Source organism: Sitophilus oryzae, unplaced genomic scaffold (assembly GCF_002938485.1).
Source record: "Sitophilus oryzae breed Bouriz unplaced genomic scaffold, Soryzae_2.0 scaffold_1274_pilon_pilon, whole genome shotgun sequence".
NCBI classification, from domain to species: Eukaryota; Metazoa; Arthropoda; class Insecta; order Coleoptera; family Curculionidae; genus Sitophilus; species Sitophilus oryzae.
Window position 1 is genome coordinate 2,790,056 of NW_022145920.1, and position 25,776 is coordinate 2,815,831.

General features: G+C 30.8%; 1 protein-coding gene across 10 annotated transcripts in view; it reads right to left on the reverse strand.

Moving 5' to 3' along the window:
* The window catches only part of LOC115874355 (kinesin-like protein unc-104), a 94,575-nt gene that overhangs the window by 62,981 nt on the left and 5,818 nt on the right, over positions 1 to 25,776 (reverse strand). For 7 of the 10 annotated variants that reach the window (XM_030889485.1, XM_030889486.1, XM_030889481.1 and 4 more), the window contains exons 1-3: positions 25,577 to 25,745; positions 3,390 to 3,506; positions 3,250 to 3,332 (exon numbers count right to left, since the gene is read on the reverse strand). In XM_030889485.1, the coding sequence (XP_030745345.1) occupies positions 3,250 to 3,332; positions 3,390 to 3,489 (183 nt within the window). In that variant the 5' untranslated portion in view covers positions 3,490 to 3,506; positions 25,577 to 25,745. Of the gene's footprint in view, positions 1 to 3,249; positions 3,333 to 3,389; positions 3,507 to 20,497; positions 20,500 to 25,576; positions 25,746 to 25,776 lie in introns of those variants that run through there. The other 3 variants (XM_030889477.1, XM_030889480.1, XM_030889479.1) reach the window with 2 other exon arrangements.

Below are 25,776 nucleotides of genomic sequence, written 5' to 3' on the forward strand. Positions count from 1 at the left end.
TTCGAAAACGGTCAAATTTAAGTGTGATAAACCTTAATCAAATTTACCTTTATTTTAATCGTAGAAACTAAAAATGTAATAATATACAGGGTGTTCCATTTAAAAAAGACAACTCTGATATTTTTTATTTATTTGGGACACTCTCATTATATAAAGAAATGTTGTAAAAATATTTTTAAATTGTACCTCTAATAGTCTTTCAACGAACCCAAAACTTACAATTTGTAAAAATCGAATCGTTTAGCTACAATACTCCGTGTCGTATGTGGTGAACAACCCTGTATATTTTTATATTAAAGTTATATTTTTTTACACTAATGAAATATTCTATTAAATAGTATCTTTGAAACTCAATACATATATTATATCATTATTATTCCCCCCCCCCCAGCTATACTAGAATATACATTATATATAAATGGTATTTATTAATTCACCACTAAAGTGAAAAATTTGTGGTACCTCGCAATTAGTGGTTTCAATTACAGTTTATACTTTTAAGTTTACGATCATTCACAATTTCTAAAAAACACAATTAAAATTAATAGAATATCCTAGCAACAGCTTGTATCCATAGAGAAAGCCTAATATTTAGCTTATAAAACGATAAACTTTTGATTTCTATATGGATTTCTATCCACATTTTCCTCTTGACAGATGATAATCAAAGGTCAAAATGACATTCCTCGCAAATTTTGAAGTATAATTAGTGGAAAAAGTTAAAAGTTTGGTAACTTTTTCCACTAACTGAAAATTCCTACCACTAATTTTAACGTTCTAAACGCTTACATTCAAATTAGAGGAACAAACTTCTATGCTAACTGAAACTACTAATTTATTCCACTAATTTCAAAGTTCGGGATGAAGCTTTACTTTGTATATTTATGAAACTAACACGATATTATTTATCGCATATTTTACAAAAAGAGAGAGAAATTTCAAAAAAGAAACATGCTATGAAACTTCTTCGGAATACTGGATCGCTCTGTATATTACTAACGATGTCTATGAAGCATAAAAGCTTATTTACAACTTCCTGTCGCAATATAATTTTCTAATCTAAATAGCTCTAAGTTTATACAGGGTTCTTCACTATATACGACACGGAGTATTGTAGTTAAACGATTAGATTTTTACAAATTATAAGTTTTGGGTTCATTGAACGACTATTAGAGCTACAATTTAAAAATATTTTTACAAGATACCGAGTGTCCCAAATAAGTAAAAAATATTATAGTTGTATTTTTTTAAATGGAACACCCTGTATATTATTTTATTTTTGGATTCTACGATTGAAATAAAGCTAAATTTGATTAAGGTTTATCACACTTAAACCTTACCGTTTTTGAAATATTTTCAATTTTATGAAATTGCAGTAAGAATTTTAAGTCTTTAGTTCTCCAAGGGTATAAAAGTTTTTAATACTAAATATTTACTAAAGATTATTTATTGATCAGATATCGTGCTGCAATAATAAAAATTTTACTATCTTATACAGAGTGTCCAAAAATTTATATTAAATAATTACTAGCTTTAAACGGCAATAACGTGTTTAATTTAAATGGAACACCCTATATATTTTACGCGAATCAGATGCACAATGTAATTGTCTATCAAATTATATTATACCATTTTTTACCCATCTCTTCAAGTTTTCGTAGAAAATGCATTTTCTTATAATTTAAACCTCATTTATATGCCCATGGAATATTGACATTTTAGATTATTTTTAAAGATGTAACACATTTTCAAAGAGTACAGATACTAATATTGTCGATATAGCTCGCTTATTTCATGAAAAAAATTAAAAAAACTGTTTAAATATTTTTTCTTAAAGAGGACCAATTAATATGATCCCAGTATTCAAACTACATTAATTGACTGTTTACGTTGATTAATAATAATTGCTCTAAATACTAAAAAACTGAATTTTGTGTGTGTATTAGACAGTGTGGCTTATAAATTTTATTTCATTTTTTGACGAATGCTTATTTATAAAAATAGAGGCGTTTATTTTCATAATTTATTATTATATTGATTTCTGAGCCAAATCCACATTTATTTAGAATACTTTATTAATTAAAACAATTTAAAAGTATGTAATTAACTAATTTTTGATCGGAAATAATGGTGGTATATTCAATTGGTATACACTTTTATAAAAATTTAAATAGTTTTTTTTGGTATACCAATGGGGTTGATAGACAATTACATTGTGCATATGATTCAAGTAAAATATACAGGGTGTTCCATTTAAATTAAACACGTTATTGCCGTTTAAAGCTAGTAATTATTTAATATAAATTTTTGGACACTCTGTATAAGATAGTAAAATTTTTATTATTGCAACACAATATCTGATCAATAAATGATCTTCAGTAAATATTTAGTATTAAAAACTTTGATACCCTTAGAGAGAAGAAGCATTAAAATTTTTACTGCAATTTCATAAAATTGAAAATATTTCAAAAACGGTAAGGTTTAAGTGTGATAAACCTTAATCAAATTTACCTTTATTTCAATCGTAGAATCCAAAAATAAAGTAATATACAGGGTGTTCCTTTTAAAAAAATAAAACTATAATATTTTTTACTTATTTGGGACACTTTGTATCTTGTAAAAATATTTTTAAATTGTAGCTCTAATAGTCCTTCAACGAATCCAAAACTTACAATTTGTAAAAATCTAATCGTTTAGTTACAATACTCCGTGTCGTATGTGGTGAACAACCCTGTAGAGGGTGTCCCAGAAATAAGTGCAAGTATTTAAAGGGTGGTAGATCTCGATAAAAGAAACAAATTTTCTCTTTATCGTTTTTCAAATAAGTCCAAAATAACGGCGTTATTTTACTTTAAAAATTTCCAAAAAAAATTATTTTTTGCTAAAATTTTGAGAACCACTGGATCTTTTCTGGATTTTCTTTCTTGTAAATTTAATCTAATACCTATGTTGCCATATTATCAAGAAATTATGCTTTTTAACTAAAAATTAAAAAAAAAATCTAAAAAAATTTTCAAAAAATTTCGAATTTTTAATTTTTTTTTCGCCAAAAAAAACTCATAGGCGTGTTTCTGGGGTTGAATTATACTACCAGTTAAAATACTTGCACTTATTTCTGGGACACCCTGAATAATTGTAATCTCAACTTTTTTTGAACTTCACTGTATGACAATTGAAGTTTGTAAAAAATATCAAACCATAGTATATTAAGATAGTTAATTATTATTATTCTACGAAATCAATACTTACATCGTGAGACCAATAGGAATAATCAAAATTGAAGCTTTTAATCGAATCCTTTGTGTTGGGGTCAGCCTTAGGATTGTTTATTGCTGAAAGATAAATAGTATATAATGTTTTAATTCTATAACATGTTTTGTTATACTCACTTGTAGTATTTCCTATCATCTTTATGATGCACTTGCATTCTCGTGATATTTCTCTGTTGTTGAAAGGTCTGACGCGAACAGCCACTTTTACTGATGACATGTTTCTTATTTATATATCTGGAAAAATATTTAACATGATGAAACTAAAAATTTTTACGACTTAAAACTAAAGTAAAAAACAAAATGTTTAATAGATGTTTAAAATTTTATTATTTATATGTAGGTTGAGTATGGTTGAAACAAAACAAATTCAGGGTATCCCAATATTCCGTAGACATAGAACTACTACGTATTTTTGGAATCCAAATAAGTTCATTGGGCACAATTTACCTCTATACAAAAGTGCTTCGATTGTCCGCTAGAGGGCATCAAACTTTAAAAAAATAAACACATTTTTTCAGATATTTTAAGAACCGTTATTACGACTTGAATGAGATTTTGGGTGTGTATATTTTGCTAAGTGCTTTAACATTTAACTTTTACAAAAATCAAGAAAAAGTACGGGAAGGGTTAGGTTAGGTTAGGTGAAAAATACCCCCACCTCTACATAAATTTTAGTATAAATATTTTCCTTAACTTTACCTAACCAACTCAACCTACGACTGATTTTTTTTTCGTAAAATGGTCCCTCTATTATTTACTACATTTTTTGTGTTTTGTAAAAAAACGCCAAATCGCATAGTTTTTGAGAAAAAAAATTTTGGAAAATTTATTTTTCCAAAGCAGACATACAAAATACACAGAGAGTTCAAATATTCCTTGGACATAGAAGTACGTATATTTTGAATCAAAATAACTTAATTCCACACAATTTACTTCTACAGGGTCCGGAAATAGTGCGTCGGGCATCTGTGGCTCCTAGAATAAAAACTTGAGAATTTTGTTTAAGTGCAAACCTAAAGTATGTACCAGGATGTATTTCAGGAAAATATTTTACCTTCTATAGGGTGGCTCAAAAAAGTATCAGTGGACTTGGATGATCTTTTTAAATGGAACACCCTGTATATTATTGCATTTTTGGCTTTCTTTCCGATCACTTTACATAACCCTAAGATATGAATAAATACATTTCGATAGTTTCAGAGATATTAAAAAATAAATCAAAAATATACATATATTTTTCTGCCCTTCTTAAAAAAATTATTAAAAATACAAGAACTGTTCTGAAATCAAAACTATATTAGGTATTTACTTTAGATGGTCTATACTTACTTTGCTATAAATATGAATATCGTAAATTATACAGGATGTTCAAAATTCTACGCCAAACTTTCTAAAATATAAAATAATTTTTCTTCGTTTTTTTAAATGGAACACCCTGTATATTATTTTTTCAGTAGACGGAGAATTAAAAAATAAACATTTTTTGTATTTACAGTATTTCAAAATTTTTAACGGTTTCGCAGATATTTGCGGTTTTATATTTCATATGGCATTTTCCACAGTAAATTTTTATCAAAGCCCCACCCGGGCAACGGCCCAGCTACGTCGAAACACCGGTTCCCATTAGAACACCGAAGTTAAGGCGATGCTAGTGGATGGACGGGTGACCGGTTCGAAACTTTGCATCGTGCTGTTGTCCAAAAGGGAAAAGTGTAAAATCTATTGATACACACTGCTCATTCACGCCGGTTCAAGGCCGGATGAGATCGGATATCTCGTGAGTAAGAGTTAATTTAGACACTTCCTAAGTCGGTAGGCCATTGACCATGATATGGCCGAGGACCGCGGTTCGGATTCCGCGTAAACAAGTAGGTCCCGTCCAGTTTAGCCATTGCAGCAGAAAGGAGACGTTAACTTGAACCTCAAAAGCCCCACCCAATGATTTTTCTCTCGTATTTTACCATTGAAAGCGCCATATGAAATAATACTGCGTGTATCTGCGAAACCGTTAAGAATTTTGAAATACTCTAAATACAAAAAATGTTCATTTCTTAACTCTCCATCTAATAAAATAATAATATACAGGGTGTTCCATTTAAAAAAACAAAGAAAAATTATTTTATATTTTAGAAAGTTTGGCGTAGAATATTGAACATCCTGTAGGATTTACGATTACCATATTTATAGCAAAGTAAGAATAGACCATCTAAAGTAAATACCTAATATAGTTTTGATTTCATAACAGTTCTTGTATTTTTAATAATTTTTTTAAGAAGGGCTGAAAAATATATATTTTTTATTTATTTTCTAATATCCCTGAAACTATAGAAATATATTTATTTATATCTTAGCTGTATGTAAAGTGATCTGAAAGGAATCCAAAAATGCAATAATATACAGGGTGTTCCATTTTAAAAAAAATCATCCAGATCCACTCACACTTTTTTGAGCCACCCTATAGAGGTTAAAATATTTTCCTGAAATACATCATGGTACATACTTTAGGTTTGCACTAAAACAAAATTCTCAAGTATTTTATTCTATGAGCTACAGATGCCCGACGCACTATTGCCGGACCCTGTATACAAAAATGCTTCGTTTGTCCGTTAGAAGGCATCAATCAAAAATAAACCCAAACCCGATGATGATTTTGATGCCCTCTAACGGACAAACCAAGTACTTTTGCATAGAGGTAATCGTGTCCAATGAACTTATTTAGATTCCAAAAATACGTAGTAGTAGTTCTATGTCCACGGAATATTGGAACATCCTGTATATACAGGGTGGTCCGAACTGTATTCCGGAAACTTCTGCAGCACATTCTGCAGATAAAAATAGGTAAAAAAGTTCGTATAAATGTATGTCCTAAAATGCTTAGTTTCGGAGATACAGGGTGTAGAAATTTCATTTTTATTTCGATTTTTTCCAAATAATTTCTGAACTAGCGGCAATATTTGGATGAAAATTGCTGTCTGGAAGTTTTTTGACATGAGAAATTTCATTTTGATGTCAATATGACTCATACTTTTAGAGGGCGCCACCTACATATTTTTTTAACTGGTTTGAAGAGTAATAACTTTTCGTCCGTACCTATATAAAACTACTGAGTAAAAAAATATACAATTACGACGTTTTTTACGTAAAAAAGATATCTTGGTAAAAATCGCTACCAGTAATGATTCTCGAGATATTTAGTATCGAAATTATCAATATCTGTCACCACTGACATAAATTAAAAATATTACTAAATAGTTATTAGACTGAAATCATAAACTTGAAATGTTTTTGTGCTAAAAGTTTAACAGAAACTGTTTTATCATCATTTTTTCGAAGAAAAATTTAAGATTAATTTAAAAAATAAACAGTTCCCAAATTTATCCTTTCAGTCAAATAACTATCTACTCATGTTTATTTTTTGTCAATAATGACATGTATTGACTATTTCCATTCTAAATATCTTAAAAACGGTTGCACGTAGCGATTTTTACCAAGAGATATTTTTTACGTATAAAATCACGAAACCTTACAACAGAATTCACGTTGAGTAAAATATGTTTCAATATTATATTTTGTATTAAGCAGAGTTTACACTGTGTCATTTTGGATGTACAACCAAAATGAATCACTCAGATTGAACCGTCAACTTGTTTCATCGTTCAATTTTAGTGTGCACTTTGGATGAAACAGTGATGAAAGGCAATTTATACTTATCACTTTGGATGATTCATCGAAGTTGTACATCCAAAGTGACAAATGTAAATGAGCCTTTAGTTGCATGCGTTTCAATTGACCCCAATCACTTGTTCAACCGTCACTGATATGGGAACGGTTGCAACAAATTCTTTTTATTTTTTAAATATTGTATACTTTTCAAAATAACCCAGGAACTAAAATGGTATATCCCTTTCGAAAATAAAAAAAAGTCCTCTTTAATTTAATACATCATCATCGCCGGGTTAATAAATAACAATACTACGAACAAGAAAAACCAAAACGTTTCAACCGTACCCAGTCTAGCCTAATGAAAAACATATATTATAACGATATTATTATTTTGTTTTCATAGCATTTTAATTTTTCTGTCGATACAGAATAAATACTCGTTTTTAAAAACTTGTGTTCATGAGAATAATAAATTTTAGAGTTATTAAATAGTATGATCAAGTTTAATTATCAAGCTAGATTTATATGATGACAAGATTCTTTTTGATTATCAAAGTGATAGGATACTTGTTCAAAAAACTTTTGTATAGTAGAGTACATCATGGAATAATTAACCGAAAAGTACATATATTGTTGCGGACCTGTGTGGACTCGCCACACAGAAAGCGTTTTTAGCGTTTTCTGTTTTTTGCGTCTCAAGCGCTTTTTGCGATTTTACCGTTTTAAGCGCTTTTTTCGATTTGTGTCCATTAAAAACACGCAAAAGACGCGGCAGGTCTGCAATTTCTATCAATATGTCAATTAGTAACGTCGCAAGCTCGTGGATTCCCGGCCCGTCCAACAATCAATCCTGTGAGAAAGAGATAGGCGAGATCTCGGCGCCGTTAACGTTGAAGAGACGAAGATAAAAGATGCTGGGATTGAATTGTGGACGGGCCGGGGCATATATTCGGAGACAAACACAATCTACTGCTAGTGCCAGTGGTGTGTGTAAAAATAATAATTATTATTTACCATTTATTTTACAAATTTTAGTTTATGTGTGTATAGTTTTTTTATGTTGTAGTGTTGTGGTTAGTACTTGTTATAATTATAATATTATATAATAAATAATTATAATTATATAATAGAATAGTAAATAACTCTAGTTGCTAATGCAATTTTAGGACATGATTTATGAAACATTTTGGAGTGAAACGCCGTGGTCTTTACGCGCGCTGGGAGATATTTTAATACAAATTTTGTAAAAGTGAATCAAATTATTACGTGTAAAAAACATTTGTTACACGTAAAAAACTAGTTTTATTATTTTACGCGAATAAAACTGTTCCACGTAAAAAACGTATGCGTATTTTTTAAGCATATAAAACTATTTGTTACGTGTAAAAATCTATTTGTTACACGTAAAAACTCTTTTTTTACGCGTCAAAAACTTATTGTTTCTGGTGGAAAACCTTTCTTACGCCAAAAAAAATTTCCGTGTAAAAAACTATTTGTTTCTATTAAAAAAACTTTTTTACCCAAAAAAAAACTATTTGTTACACGTAAAAAAATATTTTTTTACGTGTCAAAAACTTATTGTTTCTGGTAAAAAACTTTTTGTTACGCAAAAAAAATATTTTTTACGTGTAAAAAACTATTTGTTACACGTAAAAAACTATTTTTTTATGCGTCAAAAACTTATTGTTTCTGGTAAAAAACATTTTTTACCCAAAAAAAATTACGTTTAAAAAACTATTTGTTACTCGTAAAAAACTATTTTTTTTTCGCGTCAAAAACTTATTGTTTCTGGTAAAAAAACTTTTACGGAAAAAAAAATATTTTTTACGTGTATAAAACTATTTGTTACACGTAAAAAATATTTTTTTACGCGTCAAAAACTTATTGTTTCTGGTAAAAAACTTTTTTTACGCGTAAGAAAATATTCCTTTAATTTATTACTTTTTCAACATTTCAAACTATATTTTTTCAAACATTTCCTTCAAATTTTTGAGTTTAATAGAATCTTCCAATATAATATATTAGTAGACATGTTATCTGTAGATGTTCTCTATAAAAAAGTAGATGTTCTCTATAAAAATATTTTTAAATAATATCCTAAAATGAAAAAAAAATGCATACCATTTAATTTAATTTTTATTGCATTATTAAATATTACGTCCGCCTATGATAGGGTCTCATAGAAAACGCTAAAGACGCTACAGAAAACAAATTGATTTGTTTTCATTTGCGTTTTTTGCGAGACACGCCGAACGCTAGACGCTTTTGGTCGGGCCACTCCTATATAATCCTGTTATTTTGTTTTAGACGCAAAAGACGCTTCACGCTAAAAACGCAAAAAACGCTTTCTGTGTGGCCGTGCACTGACCCGATCTAATATGTCCCGCCCCCATATGACCTGGTATCGCATTAAAAAAGAGACACCGTGTGACTCATCAAACGTTCGAGAACAATCGAGTTCCAACTGGAATGGCGGCGTACATACGAGAACATTCTAAATCTTCTCTATGCTCCTAATGATCTAGTAGACTATTCGAGAACTTTTTATAACTTGTATATAACCCGAGGCCTGTGCACAGGAGAAACCAAAATAGTAAATAAGTTGTAAATCGTTCTTTAAGTAGTTTTATCGTTATTGTTTTGTTACTTAGTGTAAAATAAATTGTGTTTAAATAAATTAGACTTTCTATCCACACGGAACCGACGAAAAACGTAACAATATTATTTTATTCTTAAGAGTTAGCTTGAGAATGTCATCGATAATTATGCCCAAGGCAACTTGGCGCTGTTTTTTTCGATTAAATATATTATATTTTGTAGTGGGTGTATAATCAAATGTTTTCGATATCTAACAAGAGATAATAACAGAAATTATTTTATCCGGTATCGCACAGAAAATACTTATTGATTAATTAATCACTAGATTCCAAGTGTTAATAATAACAAGACAAGTATAGAAAGGACAGAAAAAAATGCGATAAATTAACACATATATTGTTAAAATACCTATTAAGTATTTTTTTCTGGTAGAGGTCGGGGTAGTTCAGAAAATTATTCAATTTTTTATTATATCTAATAATACTTTATTGGTGATTTTAGACATATCCGATCCTTGTTCACATTATGACAGTATCTCTGCGAAATATGTTGACAGTATGTCTGCGAATATTAGACACATAATATCGAAAAAATATTTTTAGTCCCTCAGAAATTTTAATTCTTGATAAAATATATTCATGTCAATCTTCAAGTAAACAAACTGACCATATACGGTGAAGCCTTGATGCTTATTATATATCAAATTCACTCATGATTAATATGGACTTATTCTTCAAAATAAATATACTATAAGAATATATTGCTAGTAAGGAACAGAAATTGAAGCCAAATTTTTAAGATGGAGCTATATAAAATCCACATAAGTCGGTCTTTTTCGTTCAATAGCTTTGAGCTACGCAAGCGTGAGAAGTGCTTCGCGATTAGTTGATTTATTTCATACTAACCAATAGAACTAGTTTTCTAAGTTTCTATCTAACACGAAATCAATTAGCGTCTGACTATTTGCGCCTTTAAAACATACTTTAATTATTACAGAATTAAAACTAGACATAAAGCTATTATTATGTGACAAAAATTAGTTAAGGCGCATTCTCAAGACTCGTGTACTTGGCAAGTATTTTTTATTGGCCTACAGGGTCTGGCGGGAGTGCGGCGTAGCTCCTATAATAAATAACTTAGAAATTCTCTATAGATGCCCGGCGCACCGTCTATACCCTGTATACTATTACAAATGTGTTTGTCAAGTACACGAGTCGTGAGAATGAAATCAAATGCTCAAAATGCTTCCTTTTCTGTTAACTGCATAAAATAATTATCTTTTCAAAAGATCTTTTCATTTTAAGCCATATGTGGAGTTCTACTTCGAAAAGCACCTACAATTATTTCTTTCGTGTTTTCGCCAATAGTTGGCCGAGTTTTGTAAAAACTGTCTTTAACATATCCCCATAAAAAAATCGGACAAGACGAAATCAGGAGCATTTAAGTATTCTATTAATTCGTGAATGCACACTGCATTCACCAACTAAATATCAATTTTCTGTGATGTAGGATAAGTTTGCAATTTCGGCAAATTTCTGAGAATCTTTTTTGTTTTAACTGACACAAAATGACAACTAGTTGTTAAAGTTGCACTAATTAGACAGCTATGTTAAAGTAACGTCAGACATATCACAGCCACCTAGATTTTATCAAATAATAAGGATCTTCTGACTAAATTATAAAAATAAAAATATCTAAGAAAATCTTTGTTTGAGGGGTAGGCAACCTTAATAATATTTTGAAGAGACATGAATTTCCCATTGAATATCGCGATAATATACTGGGTGTTCCATTTAAAATAAAAGAGTAACTTGCTTTTAAATGGTACTAATGTTCTAATAATAGTTAAAGTTAGTTCTAAATAATAATTAATTTTGACTCACCCCGTATAAGTTTTTGGGTCTAGTTTTAATTTGATAGTTATTTTAACTACATATTAGGCTATACCGGGTAAATTCCAATTTTGGTAGCTTTTATTGTAATTTAAAAATTGTTTTTTATTTTTAGAAAATATTAAATATGTCAAAAACCTTACATTTAAGTCATATACCGTATGATCGAAAAAAAACGGCGTCCAGTTGGCTGGGAAATGACGATCGATGACATTTCCCATATAAATTTACATATAAAATGACAGCGATCTTCATTTCATAGCCATCGTTGACGCCGTTTTTTCTCGATCATACGGTACTTCTGTAATGAAACTCATATTCATTTTTATCCTAGAATCCAAAAATTAATTAATATATAGGGTGATCCATTAAAAAAAACACAAATTTGATATGTAACTTTTTTTGGGGACAGCCTGTAGAACTCACTATATTTTTAAAAAATGCTCTGAATTAACCTACATGTGCTCACAAAATATCATTTACAATACTAATTGTTGTTCTTCTTGGAGCCTCCGCGTCGTATGAGAGGCCCCACCCTGTATAGTTAATGAAACGCCAACGAAGTGAAAGGGATTAAATAAATGAATTCACCTCTATTAGACGTCATCTCTATTTAACATTTATATCCAAAAGATTGATTATTTTTCTTTGTTCTATCGTCTTAAATTATCTTCTGTTTTTTGAAGGCGCAAATAAGAAACGTTTATTAGAAAGCATCGACTTTGCTCCGAAAATAATCCGTTTTCCTGGCTTCCCTTTTCAATCTCTGATTTAATGAGATTTTTCACGGCTCGATCGTGAAATAGAATCGATCAAAGCTGATCCAAAGTGTCTGGTAAATATTTGATTTTAACAGAATACAAATGAAGAAATAACAATTTCCGCTTGCGATTAAAATGGGATTTCTTATTTTAAATTACGTAATTAATTTAAAATTAAATTGGATCAGAAAATTGGATAAATAAAAGAGGTAGTTTTATTTTGTTTTGTGGCTATCTAATCGCATTAAATTAAAAAGAAGTATAAAAAAGACTCAAAGTTATACTTCTTTTTAATTTAAACCAGGTCTCTGTGAGAAGAATGGACGCCTTCTTTAAATATCTAATCCCATGGCTAACATCTATAAAAAATTGGTCAAGTGCGAGTCGGGCTCGCGCACGTAGGTTTCCGTACCATTCATTATCTATACAACATTAGACACTATATTATTATAAACTTTTTCTGATTTAGCTGAAATTTTGAATGCGCGTATAAGTAATTTAAAAAAAATGAAGAAACACATTGCTAAAAATTGTATTAATCGATAATAAATATGTAAAAAGTAAAAATAAATATGTAAAAATATGTAAAAATTAAAAAGAAACGATTAAAAAAAAGTCGCCTTGACTAGGATTCGAACCTGCCTTACTACGGCTCCAACGTCATAGTAGCGTTAAAGTCCTACGCTTTAACCCCGCGGCCACCGAGGACTTGAAAGATTCTATGTAAAATTCTTACTTAAAAAATAATGTTTAGTGAAAGTACTTTTTTATTTATAAACATTTATGTAATTCTGTTTTCAGTATTTGTTCTTATAGCGGCAACATAGATACATTATCTGTGAAAATTCCAACTGTCTAGCTATAACGGTTCATAAGATAGACCTTTGTGACAGACGGACGGACGGACGGACAGCGAAGTCTTAGTAATAGGGTTCCCGTTTTTACCCGTTGGGTACGGAACCCTAAAAACAGTCCCGCAGTAAATGTTATGTTTATACCAAGAACAGGAAAAAGAGGTCACGAGGTGGCCAAAGACTTCAAACCTACTAACATCCTTTGTTCTAGACTCTAGAAAGGGTTTGAAAAAAGCAACTAAAGAAATCTCTAGAAAGTGCAGTGTTGTCGAAGTCACAACACGCATACTGTAGGGGTAGCTTCACAGAAACTGTACTATATGAAGTTATTTGCACAATAAAGAATTCAGCGAATTACAACCCTAACCCTAACCACCTTTTTAGATATAAAAAGAGACTGCCAACAACGTAAAAGTGGAATCTATCGAGGCATCTATCTATGGGTAAGGAAACTCTAGAGAGACTATTAGAATTTTTAATTAGGGCTACCTCTACTAGTTTCATCTACCCTTAATTATTGAAACGAAAATATGTTGTCAACGAGAATTATACAAGTCGACCTGGGAAAGAGTCGCATCTATAAATACTTGAACAGAGGAACGCTATATGGGAGGAGTAATTTCTCCGCTGCTGTAGGTATTATAGTTATGAATGGCCGATATATGAGACTGGTCAGAATTAAAATGGATCAAGTCCAATTTCCTACTATTTCAAGATAATCGTCTTTATACGTTTATAAAACATTGCTTTTTCCAGTAGAGAAATGAATCAAATCATAATTCAAGCATTAAGCAGATAACCTGTTTAAGTTTGTTTTCTGAATATTCTGTTGATTCCTTTCAGAACTAAACTGGATCAAGTCCATAAAATTTAACGCTGTGTGATTTTAACACATGTGCTAAAGTTTAGAGCTAATTTTTTTTGATAAAATGGATGATAATGAAACAATGTCTGAACCATTTGCACCAAGTGAATCAGATTATCAGCCACCTGAAAGATCTAATCCTACCGATTCTGAAAGTATAGTTTGATTTATCATTATTTTCACTATTACTATATCAATAAGTTAGGCTGTTTTTCTTACAAATATATACATATCTGACATGTTGTTGATATGAATAAAACTGCACAAGGAAGAGAAATCTTATCATTTCATATAAACGTAACGTAACACACTCTAAAAGGTAACACATGAAAGATCTTTTTCCCTTTATCCCGCCTATATACCATAATTTTTATAAAAATCGAAGAAAACACTATTAATAGACAATATGAAGTCAACAAATGCCTTAATGACGAAGAAGAATGTACCGATATGAACCAATTTATATCTAAAATTTCAAATATTTTCAGAGATAAAATGATCCAAGTACAAAAAGTATAAACAAACATTCTTAAAAATGACCACAGTTGTATTTTGAGTTACTTTAGTTTGCAATTATATGTACAATTTAAAATATAATAAAGGATTATGTCAAGTTTTCTTCTCCAGCTTGTTTTATTTCAATAAAGTAACATTAAAAAACTTTAACTCGCATTTTCTCCATAATTATCTTCTAGAACTTGGTCCAGTTCACTTCTGAATCCCTCATATGGAGTGTTCAGAATTAAAATGAAGTAAAAATCAAGTCCAATTTTTTACTCTTTTAAGATTATCGTCTTTATACGTTTATAGAATACTAGCGTGTACCAGCGACTTCGTTCGCGTCGAATTAATCATTTGTAATGGTGATGATAAAGCAAAGCAAGAATTTCCATTAACATACAAACTACTTTTCCAGTAGAGAAATGAACCAAGTCATACTTTTCGCATTAAGCAGTTATAGAATGTTTATCCAACTTGTTTTATTGTAATTAAGTAACATTAAAAAACTTTAACTCTCATTTTCTCCATATTATTCTCATTTCTCCATAATTACCTTTTAGGACTTGATTCAGTTCACTTCAAAACCCCTTATACAGGGTGAGTTTCCTACGATGTTCTCTATGGGTATCTCGGAAACTACTGGAGATAGAGAGTCGGTTAAATGGGGAAAGAATTGCAGTTTTGTGGGGTCATAAATATACGCGTTTCAGATTTTTGAAAAAGTTCATGGCTTACTAGATATTTCGAAAAAAACTAATTTCGGCTATTTTAAAAATTGTCCCTAATTCCATTATAAGCTATTTTAGACAAAAAGTTTTCAGATAAAAGTTGTAGATAATCACATCCTTAATGAGACTGTCTCTTCCGTTTTTTTCTAAAGCCTGTCATATTTGACATATGACACAGACATATGTTTTTTTAAATGGAAACCATAGTTGGCCATGACTTCATGAAAAGCGCCATTTTTTAAGCTTTTTAGTGATATAAGCTATAATATCTTTTCTTCGAAAAATTACTGAGTTATAGCCAATTCTTAACATTTTTCAACAAATTCACTTAGTTAGCCATGGAAACAAGTTCAATCGCCGTTGCTTTTACGGTTCTTTACAATTTACATTACACAAACTAATACTTAAAAAATAATATCACTACATACACTTTAAGTTATTTTAGAAAATGTTCAAAAAATCCGCCATTGTTTTGAGTTGCATCTTTGTAAAACTGAATTACTACATTCTCATAGAAGGACCGGTCGACTTAATTAAACTTTTCTCGTACCGCCACTTCTAGTGCCTCTCTTAATTCATAAGTTCTTTTGTAAACCTTATTGTTAACTATACCACATAAAAAATTCTAAAATGGATAGGTCAGGGGAGGCCCATGCAATTAGTCCACCTCTTCCTATCCCTGCGTTTGTATAATTATGATATAAATAATTTTTAACATTTCTCTCATTATGTGGGGTGGGGGGTGGTGTGTCATAATGGAAGGTCATGTTGGAACCACTCTATTGATGCGCGAGTATCTACACGGTTTTCTTCATTTGAAAAATTCATATTTACAATTTTTGTTTATTTTAATTTACAAAGTTTCGATGTGACAGCTTCACATTTCTGAGAGCAACGGCGATTGAACTTGTTTCCATGGCTAACTAAGTGAATTTGTTTAAAAATCATAAGAATTGGCAATAACTCAGTAATTTTTCGAAGAAAAGATATTATAGCTTATATCATTAAAAAGCTTAAAAAATGGCGCTTTTTATGAAGTCATGGCCAACTATGGTTTCCATTTAAAAAAACCTATGTTTGTGTCATATGTCAAAAATGACAGGCTTTAGAAAAAACGGAGGACACAGTCTCATTAAGGGTGCGATTATCTACAACTTTTATCTGAAAACTTTTTGTCTAAAATAGCTTATAATGGAATTAGGGACAATTTTTGAAATAGCCGAAATTTGTTTTTTTCGAAATATCTAGTAAGCCATGAACTTTTTCAAAAATCTGAAAGGCGCATATTTATGACCCGATAAAACTGCAACTCTTTCCCCATTTAACCGACTCTCTATCTCCAGTAGTTTCCGAGATACCCATAGAGAACATCGTAAGAAACTCACCCTGCATAATACTTATATAATTGTATATCAGTCGGAACTCGATGAGAGAGTCAAGGCAGTTGCTTATGCTGATTATGTAGCAGTAATAGTCCACGGTTTTTGCCGGTCCGTAAAGAGTATATTTGAGATATTTTTTGTAATGAGTAAAAATGTGAACTAAATGCAATCCAGGAAAAACTTAATGCTATTTATCACCAGAACCAAGGTCCCTGGTTTAACGTTACCAAGACTCAATGATACTACGCTGACATTATCTTCCAAAGCCACGTATTTAGCCGAATGGTTGTATAAACTACAATACTTAACAATCCAATTGTATCATCATCCCTAGGAGCCTTTAGAGTGACTGGTATCAAAACCAGCAATTCCTGCTAATTGGATTAGTAATGTGTCCAATGTGTAATTGTTATTCCCAATTTCAAAATATTCCAATAATTCCATATTCCCAAAATATTCCAGTGATTATTGGAGTTCGACAAGCGGTCTTGGTAAAACTATTTTTTACGCGTAAAAAATATTTTTAGCCGCCCATATCAACAGGTGTGGTAGGCTATTAAGATCGGCAAAAAAAAGTTTTTTTAATTTCACTCAAAATGAGTTATTTGGCCATTAATTTTTGGTGGGGGTGGGGGGTTGGTAAGGGGGTATGGGAGGAGGTTAAAAATTTTACAAAATCGTAACTCTAAAATTACAGTAGCTAGCGAAACGCTGTTTTCAATTTAAGATTAGGAATAATATTTGCAACAAAATTTGTAATAACAGCAGTCAAAGTAGCAGTTTTTGAGATATTCCGTGTTTCCGTAGTCCGTTTTTGAGAAAATCCGTGTGGAGAACTCCAAACTCCCATCGGACGCGACCCCAGGTGGCGGATAGGGGAAATAACCGCGGATCAAAATTGGAAAAATTCCTTTACTTTGAAACTAAAAGAACTGCCTACCAACTTTTTATTAACATATTTTAGTATGGGCGGCTATACGTGCCACCCGGCGCCAATTTTTTTAATTTATTACTTTTTCAACATTTAAAACTACACTTTTTCAAACATGTCTTTCAAATCCTTCAATGATAAAGTGAACAATTATTATTATTTTTTATTATTATTTTAATTTATTATTAACAATTTTTATTTATCACGAAATTTCGACGTTCTTTAACAAATTAGTTAGGTCAGTATTAGAAGTTGATGTATGTAAATGTGAAGCATTTCTCTATATCCAACATTCGCCCATCGCGTGACTCAGCTTTCATTGGACTACCGACTTAGAGGCGCCATCAAAACTTGTTTAGGGTTGTTTTAGCTTGGAACTGCGGGGGAGTGACCGGATAAATTTCGATTCCCACGGACATAAATAAGACTTACGTCATCGAATATTATACTGATTATTGTCACAAGAGCAAGTTGCAATTCTTAATATCAACACAATATTTAAATTTTACAGTTATCATAATTTAAAAACGAATAAAATCTCCTTATCACTTCGTACTTTCGTAAATTCATTTTTTTTGTGGAAGAAAGTAACTTGAAACTACATTTTTCAATAAAAACAATAAGATTTCCGACCAGATGAGCCGATAGAGTTAATGAAGAAATAAGAAATTTACTATATGAAGTCATACACATAGCCCAAGAACTTAAAAAAATAAAATGAAAACTACCACCAAACCTTCAAGTGGATGATAGGATAAAAGAGAAGAAGACCTCTACAATTTATCTCAATTTTTGTGTTATTTCAAATACACGATCTGTAAAATGTTCATAAAATGTACTCGTAGTAATTAGTTTTTTTCATATTATTGAAGAAAAGTGAATCATACTTTAGAAAATTATGAAGTGATTATATAAAGAGGTAAAGATAAAACCAACTTACTAAAAGCCATTTGCGTCATCACCGCAAGACAGCGCGGAAAGTTCTGTCTCACTTCAACCGGTTTATATGTTAAGGAACCGGAGCGAGATAGATATAATGACGGTCTCTTTCACCTATGACGCTCCTGGCTTTTAGTAAGTTGGTTATATTTTTATCTACTTTAATAAGCGTTATGAAGACAAATTAACATCGAATGGGCATGTGATTTATTTCATGTAACAATCTCTCCATTTACATGTTCAGTTTTGTTGTGTGTCTGGGCATTTATACAGGGTGCTACAAATTCGAGGTACAAGCATGGGTATCTCGGTAACCGTAATAGATACAAACATGGTTAAAATGGGGCAAAGTTGCGCTTTGGGATGTTTACTAAGATGCCATCAAAAAAGTTTTAAACATTTCAAGGATTGCTGAGTTTTTTGGAAAGATTTTTTTGAAAATCAATTTTATTTTTTCCTGTCGTTACTTTTTAGAAAATCAAAAAACTGACACACACATCCTCATAACCACTTTATTAGGGCTATCTGATAGTATTTTTATATTTTCAAATTAGCTGATAATTTCTGACATACAGAGGCCAACTTAATTTTTTTAAATATGGACCTGCATTTTTTATTTTAGGTATTGAAAGACCTTGGTCTCCTGAGTACAACGATATGCCACATTTTATACTTTTTTTGTTTTGGGTACCTTAACAACAACAAAACTATTTAAATATTATTTAAAATAATTTCAAGTCCGACTCTGACTGTTTTTTTAATTATTTAATCTGATTTATATTCATCGCAACAATATTAATCAGCGCTAATTAACATTAAATAAGGAAAATTGAGCCAATTGGAAGATTCGAATAAATAATATCCAGGTTAGCAATTTAAAGATATTATTTTTAATTTTTTTTTATTGTGAATTTGAAATCTCAGTGTGAGATCTAATAATATGCATAAAATTAGTGGTAGTTATTATAAATAAATCAACTTCTACAAACTAGTTTTTAATGCTCTACATGTTCGAAAAGATTACCACCCTTCCTATTGCACAAATTTATTATTCGTTCAATTTTATTTATAGCTCTTTAAATTTTCCTATTTTATTTCTTATAGTTCCGAATGCATTTTATACTCTTTATTGTAAATGTTGAGATGTATTGATTTCACTTATACAAATGTCGTCAAGTTAAGTCCACCCCCCCCCCCGCCCCTTGACAGCAGGTCCAGGAACCTCGCTGGCCATTATACTGCTCTACCTACTATTTCTAATCCATCTTCCGGGGAAATGATCTGATTGTTTATATTATATTATATTTATATTATTTATTTTATATTATTTGATTGCATTTAATTTTTTGTATTCAATTTTTTAGCCCAAGTCATTGTTAAGTTTGAAAGCTTATCAATATTGTAACGATGAATAGATTAAATATTAAAAAAAAACAGAGCCGGACTTGAGAAATTAGTTTAATAAATTGTGTACAAATGTCCGAAGCAAAAAAAAATATTAAGTGTGGCATATCATTGTACTCAGGAAACCGAGTTCTTTCAATATCTGAAATAAAAAATGCAGGTCCGTATTTAAAAAAATTAAGTTGACCTCTATATCTCATAAATTATCAGCTAATTTATAAATCTAAAAATACTTTCAGATAGCCCTAATAAAGTGGCTATAAGAATGCGTAATTAGTTTTTTGATTTTCTAAAAAGTAACGACAGGAAAAAATAAAATTGATTTTCAAAAAACTCAGCAATCCTTGAAAATTTTCATCCTTTTTTGATGGCATCTTGGTGATCATCCCAAAGCGCAACTTTGCCCTAATTTAACCAAGTTCGTATTTATTACGGTTACCGAGATACCAATGCTCGTACCTCGAATTTGTAGCACCCTGTATAGCATGTAAATTTATGCACTCATCCTGATTTCATCTTGTTTTTATTATTAAAGGTAAATTACGAAAGGGTTATTATGAAGTGATTAAAGAGCTACTTTAGTAAACGTTATGAAAGAGCAAATTAATGTCGACTGGGAATGTGATTCGTTCGTTTAACTATCTCTTCTTTTACGTGTTTAGTCCCTTGACATTTGTATAACATTGAAGTAATCCCATCCTGACTACATCTTGTTTTTGTTAATAAAGAAAGGCGAATAATATTTTAGAAAATTATGAAGTTATTAAAGAGAGGTACTTACTTCAGTAAACGGTTATGAAGGCAAATTAATGTCGATTGAGCATGTGATTCATTCGTTTAACAATCTGTCCTTTTACATGCTCAGTCTCTTGACTATTGTATAATATGTGGAGTAATCCCATCCTGACTTCATCTTATTTTTTATTCAGGAAAGGTTAATCAGACTTTAGAAAATTATGAAGTAATTAAAGAGGGGCAAGTAACATACACCCGTAACAAAATTTAGGTAACAAATGGACATACCCGTATTACATTTAAATTGTTTAATTTATATGAGATTTATATTTTAATTAATTAATTAAAAATCCTCAAAATTAATTATTAAAAATCCTCAAAAACCAATAATAAGAAAGCGCCTCAACATCAAGCAATACTACTTGGAAAACATTAGTGAAGAACAAGGCTGAGCCCGAACAAGCCACGCCCCCTCCGCCGACGCATAAATACGCGCTACGCCGACGCGGAGGCATCAGTCTAGTGTGAGCAATCGGAGCAAACACACCTCTGAAGATGCTAGCCACTCGTGCTAGCGAAACGTTAGGAAGCAATTCTAACCGACGACGGCCTAATAACCCGAAAAACCAAAATTCTTCTTATTTAGTATTGATTTATCGAAAATATACAGTGTCCGGCAATAGTGCGTCGGGCCTCTGTAGCTCCTAGATAAAAAACTTGGGAATTTTGTTTAAGTGCAATGCCGGGTCCAGACCAAACAGACACAACAACGACAAGACAGAAACATTCATGTTTTACGACAAAATTGCGACAAATCCAATACATTATTGTCTCATTTTTGTTTTATTTCAAAATTCGGAGACTTTTCAATGCCCCGTCTCGAGTCGGTAAAGGTCAAAGTGTCTACGTTTTGTTCATATATTTTACGACAAGTTGTCGGCGCAGTGTGGATGGCGTGTGCTGCCAACAGTAGGAGACCAGTGAAATCACACATGGTTCATAAAACTCATTCGCAACAACTAAACTTTTGACTTTGTTGTACTTTTGTCCTTGCGGTGTGGACAATTTGTCGCAAGTTTGTCTTGTTTTTGTCTCAAAATCGTGTTTAATTTTTGTTCTGGACTCGGCATAAAGTGTGTACTAGGATGTATTTCAGGAAAATATTTTAACTTCTATAGGGTGGCTCAAAAAAGAGTGAGTTGATCGGGATTTTTTTTAACGGAATCGCCCTGTATATTATTGTATTTTTGGCTTCGTTTTAGATCACTTTACATAATCCTAAGACATGAGTAAATATATTTCGATAGTTCAAAGATAATAATAAATAAATTAAAAAAAATATTTCCCTTGAAAAATTTATTACAAAATACACGAACTGTCCTGAAATCAAAAATATATTAGGTATTTTGATGGATTGTACTTACTTTGCTATAAATATGGTAATCATAAATCATATAAGATGTTCAAAATTCTTCCTAACCTAACCTAACTTTCTAAATAAAAAATAACTTTTCTTTTATTTTTTTAAATAGCATTTTTTTGTATTTAGAGTATTTAAAAATGTTTAACGGTTTTGCAGATATTCGCGGTTTTATATTTCATATGGCATTTTCCACAGTAATTTTTTATCAAAGCCACCCAATGATTTTTCTCTCGTATTTTACCGTTGAAAGAGCCATATGAAATACTGCGTGTATCTGCGAAACCATTATAAATTTTGAAATACTTTAAATACAAAAAATGTTCATTTTTTAACTCTCCATCTAATAAAAAAAATAATATACTGAGTAAAAAAAAGAAAAATTATTTTATATTTTAGAAAGTTTGGCGTAGAATTTTGAACACCCTGTATAACTAAAGATTACGATATTTATAGCAAAGTAAGTATAGCCCATCTAAAGTAAATACCTAATATTATAGTGTTGATTTCAGAACAGTTCTTGTATTTATATTTTTTAAGGAAGATTGAAAAATATATCTTTTTTTATCATATCTTACGATTATATAAAGTCGTCTGAATGGAAGCCAAAAATGCAATAATATAGAGGGTGTTCCCCATAAAAAAATAATCTCGATCCACTCACACTTTTTTTGAGTCACCCTATAGAAGTAAAAATAATTTTCTGAAATACATCCTCGTACATACTTTAGGATTGAACTCAAACAAAATTCTCAAGTTTTTTTATTCTAGGAGCTACAGATGCCCGACGCGCTATTACCGGACCCTGTATAAAAACCAGTTCTATAAGGATAACCGAGATAAGAGATCCCCAAAATGCAATATTTTTAATTTCGCCCTGTATCTCCTAAACGAAGAATGTCAAACTATGACCAATTTGATTATAGGATCGAAAGTTTCACAAAAAAGTGGCCAACGTTTGCGAAAATATTTATTTATCTTCAGTAATAACGGAGATATCCAGTTTGGACAGCGAAATAACATATTTTCAACGTTTTATATTGAATTAGTTACGTCAGTTTTAGCGAGTCGACACTCAGTAATCTAAACACCTAAAATTCTTCCATCGCGTGACTCAGCTTTCGATTCATAGACCACCGACTAAGAGGCGCCATCAAAAGTTGTCTAAGGTTGTTTTAAAACTGTGGAAGAGTGACCGAATGAATTTCGATATCGAAAGACAAATAAGAAATACGCATAGCCGAATACTGTACGACCCAAAAAAAAAACAACGGCTGAAGAATGACAATCTATGACAATTTTGGCGAAGTCAATCTATAGACGTCATGTACTAATAATTGACAGAAAACCTGTCAGAAGGATTAAAAAAGTATAGAACGTTCCCAGACATACAAATTTATTTCCAAAAAAATGATTTTTTAGAATTTTAAACTAAACCATTTAATAGTATACCTAATGTTTCATTAGGACTAAAAATGATACACAATATCACACGTATACACAAAAAAGTCATTTTTACTCCGAATAGACCATGCTATTTTTTCAAACGTCACAAATAAATGTTTGAATAATAATTTTAAACGTTTCAAATAATATAAACATATTTAAAAGTAATACCTTGTAAGCAGTGGCGCATCTAGAGTGTTAGTCTGGGAGAGATAGTGGTAATATTTAAATAAAGTACTAAATTTAAATAATATTTTCTCTGACAGATATTGTGACTGTGGAAAGAAATATACCTTGATAGGTTTGGATTTTCTGTTTTGATTGGTATTGTTAACTTCTTTTGTGACAATTTTATTTGTAAAGCATTTTATCTTATTCATAAATTTCTTCTTCGGAGGGGTAATTACCCCCATTACCCCTCCCGTATATGTGCCCCTGCTTATAAGTTGTAAGTAATTAGTAATTCTCTCCAAAAAAAATCCTTTATGGGTATTTCGCCACTGCACAGAGAAAACTTTCCGAAACGTTAAGCATTTTTTTCTTTATTACGCAAATTTTTATAACTGTAAACATAACTCCTGACAAGCAGCATCCGTTTAGGTTTAACGCCAGAAGTGTTTACAAAAAATAACTATTTTATTTTGTAGACTTTTCTTGCAGTGCAGTGGCAAAATACCCATAAAGGATTTTTTTGGAGAGATGAATCCGCCACATAGTTATAGACATTTTTTAATTAGTAATTATACAATTATGATCCCGGCTCGCGGCTCGTTGAATTTGACACTTTGTCAATTTAAAAATATAATTTTGTACTTTTAAGCTTCATTCAGAACCTCCCAATTAGTAGAATAAATTAGTGGTTTCAATTACACTTTATACTTTTTAGTATACGATCATTCACAATGTCTAAAAAACACAATTAAAATTAATAAAATATCCTAGCAACAGCTTGCGGTAGTCTGTTGTATCCATAGAGAAAGCATAACATTTAATTTATAAAACAATAAACTTTTGATTTCTAACCAAAATTTTTCTTGACAGGTGATAATCAAAGGCCAAAATGACATTCATCGCAAATTTTGAAGTATAATTAGTGGAAAAGTCAAAAGTTCGTTAACTTTTTCCACTAATTGAAAATTACTACCACTAATTATGACGTTCTGAATGCTTACGTTAAAATTAGGTGAACAAATTTATACGCTAATTGAAACTACTAATTTATTCCACTGATTTCGAGGTTCTGAATGAAGCTTTATGCTTAGGCGTTAAAATTAAAATGACTTTTTTATATTGTCAATCACGTCCCAAAAATTAATACTTTTGTGACGTTTGATTTTTTTTTACTCAATTTAAAAATAAATAACAACCTCATAGCCAACTGGCAGTAAGCGCCATTAAAAAATAAGAAACATTATACGGGCTAAATCATGGCTAAATAACTGACGACTAGAGTTTGAAGGGTTCTCTAAAATGAATATCGCTGTCATTTTATATGTAAAATTATAAGGAGCATGTCATCGATGTTAATTTTCAAGCCAACTGGACGCCGTTTTTTTTCGATCGAACGGTGCTTATTGCTTACTTCCTACGAAAAGTTATTTGACCCGGAGAAACAAATTTCAAATTAGCTTATACATTTTTCAATCAAAAATGAGAAATTATTCACACAAAACAAACATATCTAACGATAAAACTAAAATATTAATATTATAACTACCACCATAAACACCAACTTTATTTATATTTTATTAGAAGCTGCCATTGTTCCTACTTAAAATAGAAATATATCAATATAAATTGAGGAAATTGAAGAGGCGTACTCTTCAATTTGTCACAATATTTTGTATCCTCTCAAATAAGATATGTCCAGTACGAAAATATCTATCAATCTTTTAGAAATGTATGTAATTGATATATAATTGAGTACATCCATCTGTGATTTTATGTTTTAATAAAAGGTCATCGCCGTATTATCTTACAAGATCTACGATCTATATTTAAATTGTGTGATACAATATTCAGTTTTTAATTAAATATAGTTAAAGTCAACCGAGAAAACGGGTCAACATAAAGCTTGTCTTCCGAGATTATTACCCAGTAACAAAGTCTAGGTCTACCCTACCACAACCCTACGCCCTACGATGGAGGAATAGAAAAAGTCAATAACAAAATTAGCAATACTTACATCGCACTCTTTATCAAAAACCGTGCCGATTCGATAGTAATTAACAAACTTCGCTCAAATTCAACTAAACGCTACTGGAATGAATCATTTTATCTGGAAAAGACAAAACCGCGACCAAATTCAAAGAGCATTGCGTCTCTTTACCCCGAACTGTGTGACGTACCTTTCGCAAGAATTTTTCGGAGGGTAGGCGACGAAAA